Source organism: Chelmon rostratus, chromosome 21 (genome assembly GCF_017976325.1).
Source record: "Chelmon rostratus isolate fCheRos1 chromosome 21, fCheRos1.pri, whole genome shotgun sequence".
NCBI lineage: Eukaryota > Metazoa > Chordata > Actinopteri > Chaetodontiformes > Chaetodontidae > Chelmon > Chelmon rostratus.
Window position 1 is genome coordinate 17946736 of NC_055678.1, and position 12764 is coordinate 17959499.

General features: G+C 43.3%; 1 protein-coding gene across 2 annotated transcripts in view; it reads right to left on the reverse strand.

Annotated features, from left to right (window-relative positions):
• gas7b (growth arrest-specific 7b) overlaps positions 1-6220 on the reverse strand; it is a 56370-nt gene extending 50150 nt beyond the window's left edge. For both annotated transcript variants that reach the window (XM_041962723.1, XM_041962722.1), the window contains exon 1: positions 5824-6220. In XM_041962723.1, the coding sequence (XP_041818657.1) occupies positions 5824-6003 (180 nt within the window). In that variant the 5' untranslated portion in view covers positions 6004-6220. The remainder of the gene's footprint in view (positions 1-5823) is intronic.
• Between the last annotated feature and the right edge of the window lie 6544 nt (positions 6221-12764).

A 12764-nucleotide genomic window follows, 5' to 3' on the forward strand; every position in this document is an offset into this window, starting at 1 on the left:
CTGGACTGTGTGGGTGTCTCCAAGTGCACCTGGTATCTCGGTTCACGAATGCGCACCAGAGCTGGTGAAGTGGAATATACACCAGAGGGTGTGCCGATTAATAAATACACTCTCAGCCAATCACATCATTGGTCTCATCATTATGAAACAGCTGAGCCAATCGCAGCAACACACGACAACAACAGCTAAACAAAGGGTTAGGAAATCATATTGTTGAACACACAGCAGTACAATGACGATAGAAATAAGGTAATCTGTCTGTGAAGATTCTTCTACTCTCATGTTGTAAACTCTCATGTCATGTCGTAAAACAGAGCAGCACTTGCATTGTAATGTATTTCAAGAATAAAACATGAAACACAGAAAAAAAGCTGCAAAGGAGGCAGTGACGCACAGGATGAATGAGCTCCGGTAATCTCCCTCACGCACAGCAGGACAGAGTTATACAGTGTGAAGGTGTGTGTGGTGACTCTGCAGCGCCCCGGTGTCGTTTGCATGTGATTTAATGAAGGTAAACACACCACGCGCTGCGCTCTGGCACGGCACGGCTCACATCAGAGGCTGAGGACATATTAGCACACGTGTCCTGCTGCCTTCGGATGGATGCAGGGCTTCGGTGAACTCACGGGGAGTGTTTTCATCCAGTCAAAAGCAGCTGTGGACAGCAGACACTGGAGGAATCATCATTTATAGATCCATGCAGGCTGACAGTCCTGCTTTAGCCACATTCAACGGTCAGTTTTGATGCCAACTTCACGTTTCATAGTTTGGATTTGCTATGTTGCAATTTTTACTTAAGATTTCGGTTTTGATTCAGTCGGTTTATGACTTAGTATCTCATAACTCTGACTCATAGGTCAGAATCCTCAGTTAGCATGTCAGGTTTTGAATAAAAACAAATCAGTCAGTCAATAATCTGGATTCTGACTCGGTTTTCCATCATTGTGACTTACTGTATTTTTATTATTCTTTTCTCTTTTTCCTGGCAGCGATGATCCTCCATAGTAAACCTAAATGTCTTCCAGACAAGCATTTGTCTTTAGCAGCTAATGCAGTCCTGGTACATAGTTTGGATTAAATCAAACAGACTAATTGCTGTATGATGCCAAGAGGCTTTGAGAGACCTGCCAATGTTGATGCGGTGAAAAGCAGCAACCAGGTGGCAGTCTGTGCTGCTGCATTCAAAGACATCAGCCCTCCCTATCACACAAATCTTCAGTTATTTATCGACCCGGCAAACCGTCCTTCCAGGTTCGGAATCAAACTTCTATTTGTTTTATGGCTGTTGCTAAAAAATAGAAACTGTAGAAAGGTGGAAATACCAAAGTGGAATAAACTGTTCCTTGGACCAAGCCCGACCTGGTCCCAAAATGTCATGAGTACTGGAGGCATCCCGCTGTCAGGAAAAGCTCGTAAGGTGAACAAATATCCTCAATGACGTAGGTAAAGACTGAGGCGCCCACCCAGCGATAAAAAGAGATGGAGCGCAGTAATAAGACATTACTCCATGGAATGATGGAGTAGAAGAGCAACAGAGAGCCAGACGTGGTCACAAAGAGCTCCACGGGGTTTAAACATCTGTCTGGAAACAGCGAAGGCAGCTCCGAACACCACAGGGAGGCTCACGCGTTCTTTTCAAGGAAGCAGGTTGATTGCATGACTGACTGAATGAATCGGTCCAGCTCGCCGGTTGACAAGAGCTCCTGAGCATCAAAGCGTTCGAGGCTGTTGTGGACGACACGCTCGCGGCCGCCGAGTCATCGCTGCCGGCTTTCAGCTACTGCTTTAACCGCCTTTTGTTCTCGGCGGTTTCTCCTCATTTCCTCCTCATTAGGCGAACAGTGAGCGCTAATGAGGCAGACACTGACATGACTCAATGACATTATGACTCAAGATCCTCTGGTGGTACGAGTCATAATTACCCCACAAACACAACGTTCTCCTCGAGTGAGTGAGAGGACCTTTCATACCGAACGCATCACACTTCAAGGAATATTTCAGCATGCTTTTAAATACTCTTACAGGATTTCTGCCTGAAACTGAGATGAGACGACTGATACAGCTCTCATGGCTTTTTAGTACAGGAGTCAGGAAGTGGTTTGGGGGGGAGTGGCTAGCCTCTTTAACTTGAAAACTTGCCCACTGCATCTTGCATCTTGCAGAAAAAAATGACAGTGTGTGGTTTCAGGGGGAGCTACGTGCAGCAGCTCTGGTGCAGGACCATCCTCATTTATTACACTTTGGGTCTTATTTTGTAGTTTCGGCTGTCAGAACTGTAGCAATACGGTTCAAGGTTGCAAAGACTAGATGTGGGGAAGATGTGACATCGTTAAAAAGCATTTTGATGGGGTAACTTGAGCAGTCAAATGTCCCGAGTTAGCCAGATTTGATGATCAACTGATGAAATAATGCTTACAAGCACAAAAAAAGACCCAAGTTCTAGTAACTGGACTTTTCATTCAAAATAAATGAAAATTTGTCACAAGTGACAACTATTGGACAATGGTAAATGCTAAATCATAGCATAAAAGAGTTGGAGAACTGAGGGAGTAATAGCCATCAGAGGCTAATGTTGATACCAGATTAAGTAAAACTGTGGTGGGCTGAACTGAGCAGACAGACCTCATTGATGGGAACTTTTTGTTTTCAAAAGGACTGTTGTCTTCCTTCAGAAGTTGCGCAGTCTAACTTTAAAGGTCCAGTGTGGAGGATTTAGGAGGATCTGTGGGCAGAGACTTCAAGTGCCGGTCTCTGAGAACCAGACTAAGTGTGCGACGCACCAGGCAGCAACAGGTTCTGAGTGATTCATTATGTTTGGAAGAATGGAGCCGTTTGTAGAACAAAGCCACAGCGCTGAAGATGACAACAGAGCCAGATCAGAGCGGCATTGTTCACCGTGCCAACCGTAGAAATCCCCATCTAGGTGATTAACGCACATCTGGCTGAATTTATGATCATTTACAATAATGAGAGTGAGGCAACGGAGTTAGTGCGCAACAGCCTGGAGGAGGGACGGCAATTTCCTTACGCAGGCCCTCCGGGTTTGAATAAATGACCAGAATGAGGAATTAGTGATTCTGTGGCATCCTGTAGCATCCTACACCCTCCATCTGAGCAACCCACAGATGACACATTCAAGGACAACTGGGGGAAACCTCCAGTTTCATGATGTGTAACTCGGCCCACGTGAAGTAGGAGGTGAAGCTCTTTACTCCAGATTGGCTGTGCGACTGATACTGATACCAACAGGTAAATTCCACCAAACAATAACACACATCACAGTTATTGTATCTATGGTGACAGGAAGCTGCAGGGCGTTTTGGCAGCTTTTTGCCATATATTTAAATTCATCTTTTCTCATAAAGTAGTGTGACAAAACGATCTTAACTCAAGCTTTTTTTATTATACAGCAGCTTTATGCAGAGCTCTCACTTGAATAAAAAGAGGATTGTGAGTTAAGATTACTTTGTCAAACTACTGTTTCCAGACTCGCATTTAGTACGGTTTTGGTTTGAATGTTAGAATTATTATTATAAATAAAAAAAGACATCTGTACTAACTCACATCTTCCTCACAAAATGTTCATTTATACTACATTTGTATGCTAAAAATAAATGAATTAATTACTATAAATTAAAGCATCCATAGAGTTCTTGCTGCTATTGTAGGAATAGTTTGACATTTTTGGAGATATTCTATTCTTCTTCTCTTTCAGGCAGAGAGTTTGATGATAAGATCAATACCACTGTGTCTTGCCATTTGTCTGTTTAATAGAAAGCTAAACGCCACAGCTGCTTAGCTTAGCACAAAGACTGGAAATAGAAAGGAAACAGCTCGACCACAGGACAATCAGTCCAGGGCTGAAACCCAAACTGGGACTTCCTCAGAGCGGTTTAGGTGCATATGAGGGCAAACCTGCATCAGTTAGCGTCTCAATAGAGATGGAGCTGCCGCGCTGCCCGGTAGAACAGGTACAGCCGGGGTTGATGGTGCAACACTGACCCAGCAAAGCTCATCAACGAGCCACCACGACCCTCTCCCCACTCCGCCTCCGTCGCACTTTCGCTCATCTTTACTGGTTATGTCGTGTGCAGAGAGCAGTGCAGAGTGACAGGAAAGGCGGGTTAGCGGTGAGACTGTAGATCTGAATCCACAACACCACAAACATCCCACACAGAGGCCCAGCTTCCCCCACATGAAACTGAGGAGAATCTGTCTGTGACAAGTCAATAATAATGTAATTTAGCCTAGCTTAAGGGCTGAGTCCGTATCTAGCTTTGAATCAGTGTTTTATAAAACGTGAGAGGCAGTCAGCGTGACAATGCCTTCTCCCCCACGTCCACGTACTCTCCGTCTTCTCGCCATTGGGGCTGCAGCTAATGATCCTTTTTCTTATCAGTTCACCTGATTATCTATGTTTTTCTCAACAACATGAGTGCGTAAGTTTGACCTTGGGAAGGGCAGCTTGACCCGCCTTCAGCTGCAGCCTCCGGCCTCCTGCAGATAGACTGCGGAGGCGACAGGCTGCATCGGCTGAGGAAGACCATGAGAGGTGGCTCTAACTAGAAAAAGCTAGTAAGAGGAGCTTGAGTTAACTAATTGATTTATCACTTGGTGAAGAAAAAGCCTGAAAATTGTACCAGAGCTCTTCAAATTAAGCCTGGATGATCATTTTTAGGCTGAAAAAAAATGTAATATTGGTTAATATTAGATTTAATGGCTGATACATTACTTTTGCTTCTCCGTGGGGCGATTTCTTCTCACCTTTAGGCCAATAAAAATCAAATGGTTTACCTCTGCCTCATGAGCTCACCTCTCTTAAGTCCACTACAGACAGGTCAGAGCTCAAGCTCGAAAAGTTCAGCATCTCACTTTCCAACTTCAACACCTCTGCAGGGTGGATTGCTTGATGAAACCGAGAGTCCCGGCCTCTCTGCTCCCTGCCCCACCCGGCAGCCCCATTACTCAAACCGGTCTCAGAAAAGATAAGGGACGCCGTGCTCGCACCGCCACAGGTTTGTGTGATCCCACAGAATCTAAATCAGCAGGAGGCAGGAGCTGTGGTGCCGCCGGGCCACAAATCACGTTACTGTTTATATCTCCTCACATTCAGAGGGAAGACGTGACAAAAATGGCAGCACTGGTGCCACAGCAGAGAACGCTGGCGCCGTGCCTGTCCCTCTTGGATACAAGCTGATGAGAAGAAACCGTCAGCCTACTGGGCGGTGTCGCTGACACTGCCACCAACTCCAACCGCCTCGATTCGCACGGCCCATTGTGAGAGAAACACATGTAAAAAGGAGAAAAGGTGGAGATCTCTTTTGTAAGTTGCAACAGAAGAGTGTGAAGTGAGCGGAGGAGCCAGAGAGGGAGGCTGGGTGGGGAAGGGAGGGGTCGAGCATGAGGAGAGGGAGCAGCATGTCCTGTGCACTCAGGCGCACAGACTGGAGACCTGAGCATTTGACTGGAATGCTTGTGGAATGAGGAAGTGTGCAGCCTCAGCCAGCAGGGAGCTGACTGCTGGGAAGGTTAGAGTTAATCTGATAAGCACAGCACGGGAAAACCATTCATTAGTGCATCTGTCAATGCTGTCTTTATGCTGTGTGTGTGAGAGTGTGTGTGTGAGGCAGAGAGAATAGAAAACACACTTTTTTAAAGAAAAAAAAAAGTGTTTTTCATTAACAGCAAAATCATTAAAAAAAAAAAGTTACTTAAGCAAAATCACCTCCAATTAAGATGCAATTAAGGTTTGAGTTGAGTGCAGATAAAGTAGTGAGAGGACAGAAGAAGACATGAGCTGTGTGCAGAGCCACAGAGCCTTACCTCCAGGACCTGGACATAACTTGACGGGAACCATCCCCTGTCTCCATCCCTCTCTCCCTCCCACCAGCCTCCGGGCAGAGCCTGGACCACTTTAATAATGTCCCCGGCCTCGAAGCTCAGTCCCTGCTGGTGCTGCTCCCCGCTGAACGGGTACAAACTTTTGCAGTACGACCCAGACATCGCCGGTCTGCGCAGCTCCTCGGCCAGGCGGTGGTGATGGTCGGTCCGCTCCTCGGAGGTAAAAAGGGAACTTTTAGAGTGAAGTCGGGGGTGTTTCTTTCGGCGGTGTCGGCCGCGGCTCGTGGAGCACAGAAGCGGAGTGAAACTTGCGTGAAGTTGCTGAGCAGGTTCTCCTCCTCCTGCTGTCAGGACGCCCCTCTCCGCTCTGCTCCTCCAGCCTGCCTGCCAGCCTCTAAGCACCGTGTGAGGCTGCAAGACCTGCGGCAAGCTGCACGCAGGAGGACTGAGGTAAACAGGAACAAGTATGAATTTGATTTCAAAATTAAAGCACAGAGCGACAGGCTCTCCTGTAGGCTATCCTAGTGACAGCTGAGCAAATTCAAAGGTTGACCTTTCATAATCAAAATGTTTTTTTGTTGTTTTCACTTTGAACTTTGCTTATTTTATTTTAATCAAACTGCTCATTGTACTATTAGCATTACTATTAGCTTCGGTCATTGGATACAATTAAAATCACACCTGTTATAATAGTGGCAGTAATATTTAGCGTTCAGCAACGAAAGCCATGGAAGTACCAGCTGTCCTTAAGAGCAGTGATACCAAAATGAGTTTCACTGCTCCTACTGCTACCATCAGTTATTAGCCCAGGTAATTATGTCGTTCTATTAGTTTTGAATTTCCTTCAAACAAACGTGTAACGTGTACTTTTATAATCATCACGAGGGAGAACTGACAGTCCCCATTGATTATATTATGTTAGAATGATTACTAAGGCTTTTAGGCAGAAAACGTTGTTTTACTAGCCGTTTTGTTTTTAGGCGGCCAACCGTTTTATTATGAAAGGTTTCACCGGAAACTCTTTCCGCTATTGTCGTGGACTTGACTTGCGCTGTGGAAATGAGCAACTCCCCTCCAGCTCTTCTTCACTTTCTCATCCGCTCATTTTACACGCTGCTGATGATTTAATGTCGAAACATTTGTCCATTTTATGATTCGCTTTTATGGCCACAGTTCACTGTTTGTATTACCACAGTTTATTATGCTGTTTATTTCATCTTTATTTACTCAGTTGAGTTTTTTTGTCTTTTATGAGGGGCATTGTAACGATGATGATGATAATTAGACTACTATAACAAATGGAAGTGACTCTCACAAAATAAGGCTTGAGAGGGCATTGGATATAATTAAGTTAGTCCAACAATAACACAAACAATAACAGTATAAAGGCTGAAACAAACACACACTGATGCCTTTAAAGCCTTTGCTCTCATTTTATTCAACGACTTTTTGATGGTATCTTATTAACTGTCAACCTTTCATTTCAAATGATGCAACATTTTCAGAGCAAAAGTTCAACCACAAATTTACCCAAAATACACTAAAACTTGATGGTTCCTCATTTGCTCTGTTGCTTGGTATTATGACAAATCAACAGCTATCGAAATGACCGATGGCTCAAACCACAGTGAGCCATCAGGAAAGTTTTGCCACTGTGGCGGTTATCAGGCGCATATTTTCTGTTTCTCTTCATTTGGAATCAATAAAAGCAGCGATCACTCGACGTTGCTGTTTCGGATCATTCCATGAATACGAGGAGCTCTCAGCTTTGTCTGAGTCCCACCAGTGTGATATGAATGTCTTTTTGTCTCTGAGGAGGTAACTCATTCAAATGCTCATGCGTGTGACATATGATTGAGACATGGACATTGAAAAAGTAGTCAAACAGAAACTTAAAACATAAACTGGATAGACTAGTGAGGCAAAAATTCTAATTTAAGCACCGTAAAGCACCTTGATCCCCAATGTCATAGTGAGTAAACTTTTCTCGATGTGTAAAATCAGCAGTGTGTGCCTTTAAAGTCAGTGTAAACAACAATCTGCACGTAATTGGACTCAGAGGCAAAACTGATGAGTAATCTGGGCTAATGAATGACTAAAATGCAGCTTAAAGTAAAGGGTGATGAGCGTCACACCCATCGCTGCCACAGACTGCAGCTTACTGAGCAGCAGTGAAATGACACAGAGCAGAGGACACACATGGAAACAGACGTGTTTAAAGATTCAGGCCATATTCCCTGGTAACATTGATGATTATATATAGAAATATTATATATGTATAAACCTGAGGCCATATTTTAACCAGATTTGTCTATAATCGGTGGTCACTTCACTTATTGTATGAATAATATCAATTCACTGCCCTCTCATGTTCCTGTAATTAAACTTTATTGAGACAAAAGGCAGCAGGTAATCCAAGATGAAGAACGAAAACAATCACTTTGTTTTCTCTTGAGAGCGAGCGCCACGGTCGCTTTGTAGCCGAGAAGCATCAGAATGATGCAGACGACGGTCGACTGTGCGGTCCAGGTCAGATTCTCTGTCTGCGTCATCAGAGCAATCGGCTTTCCAACCATCTGAAAGCACATCTTCCTTCACGACAACCGCGGCAACTCTATCCTCGTACCAGGTATGTAAAGCCTTCATCAGCGTCTTCATCAGAACAGACAACCTGCAGCTCCTTAAAGTGAAGTTATTTTCTGACAAATCGGCATGTTGGCGACTTTTTTCCTCCAAATGTTGCTCAGTTTAAAATGTATTTGGTCTGGTGCTCCACACACATCTAATCTAATCAAACAGACAGACTGTTTATACCAATACTGAGAAAGCTCTACTTCATTAGTGTTATTGTCCTTATCTCCCACTGAGGGCCGGTTCAGAATGCTTCATTCAAATGATGCGGTAAAGCTTTGCTAACAGCAACAACCACGTCGTAAATGTCGGCGCGTGTCATGCTCTGCTGATGCTATGCTATCTAAATGAGTGTTTCCTGCTCTTCTTCAGGAGTTTGACCTCTGTTCAACATGGACACTGACTTCATCCTTGAGCAAGTTCAGCACATGAAGCCGTCCTCTTTCTCCGCGAGGGAGCAGCAGCGCTACAGAGCGGAGGCGAGTCTGGTCGCTGTGAGAGGAAACATTCATTGTTCACACTGAAGTGCGTCAGCTCGTTCACACCGGATCTGCTTGCAGAAGATGCTCATGAGGCTGTTTGTGCTCATGAAGCTGCAGAATCAAGTTCACGTCGATCTACTTGTTGGAGACATGAAGAAGTGGCTGCTGCACGGAAGAAGCTTCCTGGAGGAGTGAGTCCACTGTGGCATTTCAGACCAAAGCTCACTGCAAGTGCGCAAAAATTTGACAACACGAATAACAAAATCTTTCTTCGCTTTAAAGGTTCCCGGAAATAGCAAAAGGGTCAGAGGCAAGAGAACTTCTTCGGGCTGAACTGGTGAATACAACATACTGACTGACTGATACGGCATGTAAAAGCACATGTAAAGCTAGTCTATGTAGCACGCTAATTACAGATTTACGGTCAATCTTAGCATACAGTGAAACAATAGCACCAATACATGAGAGTCATGAAGTCAGCAAAAATACGAATGTTTTCTGAGTTTGCTAACATTAGCTAACATGCGCCACCATGAGCTACTGGTCATACCAGAACAAATATGGCAAAACCCCTGAGTGTATTAAACTGAGTGAAGCTGCATTTTATAGCTTATGAATCGAGCTTTTATTTTGTAACAGAATTAATCTCTTAAACTGGCAAACTGTACGTAGTCTCACAGTGGATGTGATAGCAGTGGATGTGATAGCAGTATTTCTTTTCCAAATGTTTATAATGCCTTACAGTTTTGTTTGCAGAAAAATGAGCCAATCCCAGGGTTACCGTGCATTTCTATTGGTGCAGTTCTTTAATGTTACCTCTGGGGGCACCAGAGAGGGGATTTTTTTTTTCAATTCTCTGATGCAACAGCTTTAAATGTATAATTTTATCTAGTAGCAGTGGTAATTAACACACATGTATAGCTATAATACACTGTAATGAGTACAATGAATTTGTAAATTAATAGGAATGTTCCTAGAAAAAATTAATTAATTAAAGTTAATTTTGGTAATTATAGCAAATTACTCTTACTCCACATTTCTAATAGGGCACACTTTATAAAGTAGTCATGAATGCATCATTTGGTCACGATTTATAGATCTGCTGTAAGGCAGAAATAAGAGCAACTTTTGAAAGGGTGAGAACATCTCTCCACATGGTAAGATATTGATAGTCAAGTCATCAATAAAAAAGTTTCCGACTTTAAAGAGTAACTTAACAGAAGGCTGTGAAAGAGTATTTCACTGTCCTCTCTGGCTGAGAGTCTGCTTCACCTCTGACCACAGCCAGCAGCACTGATGGCTGTGTGTCACAAGAGTGCTGTGTCGCACCTGTAACCACACCCAACAGTGATGTCACGGTGCACCGAAGCACACTACTGCATCAGTCCAGCAAGGTGAGGAGGTAAAGTACTGGAGGTGAAGTGCTTAGTAATGGAAACAGATGTATTAGGTACAGAAAATGATTTCCTAACATTAATAAAGCAGTTGGTCAGGATGAGGAGAATTCACAGCAGCAGAACAAAAACTGATGCATAGATACGCTTTAAAAAGCTGGAATACTGAATAAACATCTAGGGTAAATGGTAACTATAAAAAGGTGTGGCAAACTTTGTGCAGCCAAACATCACAAATAAAGTTCCAACTAAAAGAAGCCTTATTAAAAGATGACATCAGAAAACTTAATACAAACTGCCATCTCCTTCACTTGAGATGATTAGTACAGTCCTGTGGTACCTCTACCAGTTGAGTCTAATACTGAGTGATGTGTTCAGGCCTGGACATCAGCAAGGCAACTCTGTGTAAATCAGATGGAGGAAGAGATGGGAGTCATCACCGGACAAGTTCCCAAAACTCCTGTGTTTCTGTTCACCCTCACTGCTCTCCTCAGCCTTGTTTTCATCAGCAGGCAGCTGTTTTTAGCTCATAATACTGACATACCAACTACTCAGCACCAAACAGCAGTTAGCGACTGACATAGTGGCACATTTAGCCGCTAATGTGCCAGGTATTTTTCTTAAATGTTAGTGGAGACGCCAGTGTTGCTGCGTGTCTGTTGGATGTGTAAAGGAGTTGTAAATAACTGCCAACATGTTGGCATGTCAGCTTTAAATAGTGATAATGTGTGTAATGATGCTGTGTTTGCAGCGCGTTGTGTTGCACCACCCAAAAAAAACTCAACAGTGCAGGTGTATTTTCCAAGTTAGGGCAATAAACACCTCTGTTGAACTCATCCATACAGCATCCATACATTCAGACTGGATGGAGATGAATGGAATGCAAACATAGCAATAAATAAAATAGCAAAACTGCACGGAAAAGACAGACGGAGCGTGAACAGCAAATCAGTGACAACATTGCTGTGATAGTCTCTCACTCTTGCTCGAGCCTCTCTAGCATCTTCAGGCTTTGCCTGTATGAGCTCTTCATCTTGAGAAGCTCAGAGACTCTTTATGACACATGCACCTCAGGTTATTGTGTCTTAATGTGCCTTTAGAAGATATACAGAACACAACTCCATGTGCAGCCTGTGACGGATAATAACAAGAAAAGGGTTTTCCAGGTGTGTAATGAAATTCTTTGAACAAGCTTAATCCTCTTTTGGGTCTTTCTCCCTCCAGGCTTCTCCTCTTGATCGAGGGAGCCCTCTAGCTGCTTTTACTCTATTATTACAGATGGCACCAGAAAATATAACGGCGCACTTGCATGAGCTTTATAGCACAAGGTTAATATGAAATATATGCAAGTGTTAATAAATCAACCAGATCCTTTTAATTTACTTCACACTACAGACTCTTTACACAGATCATCCATGCTGCGTAATGGTGTATGATACAGAAACCTGACTGAGCTTGGCCTTCACCGCTGTGTCCTCATTCCTGTCAAACTAAAGGGCCGTCACAGCTCATGTTGTTGCACTTTAAACACACAATGACAAGAGTTACAGCCAATCAGATTACATGTCTCACACAACATTAAATTTCACATGCAAATGTTTTAGATAGGTGAAATAGATGCACAGAAAAGTTCAATATTAGCTCTAAATGAACATCATAAAGACTTTGATCTAAACATCCAATAAACAGAGGACAGAGCTACAGAGATCACTTCAAGTCATGATCTATATTCAGTCCCTGAGGTGACCGAGTCCTCACACTGTGAATCCAACAGTGTTCCCTCCTGGACAGTAAGACGTCCTCATTCGCTCCTCTTGGTGGGACTGATATCTTCTCAATCACAACGTATCTTAGAGAGGAAGCAGGATGATTCAGTTCAAAATGTGCTGCTCCTGGATAATTCCTGTCTTCGCATCTAATAGTACCTCTGTGATTTCAGCGCTCAACTCGTCTTTCCAACATATAACTGATCACAGGGGCATGTGATCAGATAAGTGACTGATCTTTCAGTCTCCTCATTTAGTACCAGCTCAAGCTACTTTACCATCTATCTCTGGTGGTTATAGTCACAAACATCCTCACACAGGCACTGTCTGTGTTGGTGAAGACGTTAAGATCACTGATATTTTATTTCTGTCACCAGCAGCAGCTCTTTTGTTCAACCAACAATCGTTAACATCAGGATCTCACTGAGATCAAGAGTCCAAACACGCTTACTGAGATCCATGTTGTATTTTCACATTTGATTATTCATTTTAGCATTTCAATAATGTTCTTTTTGCCAATTTCCCCATCTTCATCTTTCATCAGAATCACTGGGCCTCAACTTTTTAGTGCTGTACTTAAGTACTATTCTGAGGTACTTGTACTGTACTTAAAATGTTTGACAGTAAATGTTTCTGTCAATGATTTCTGA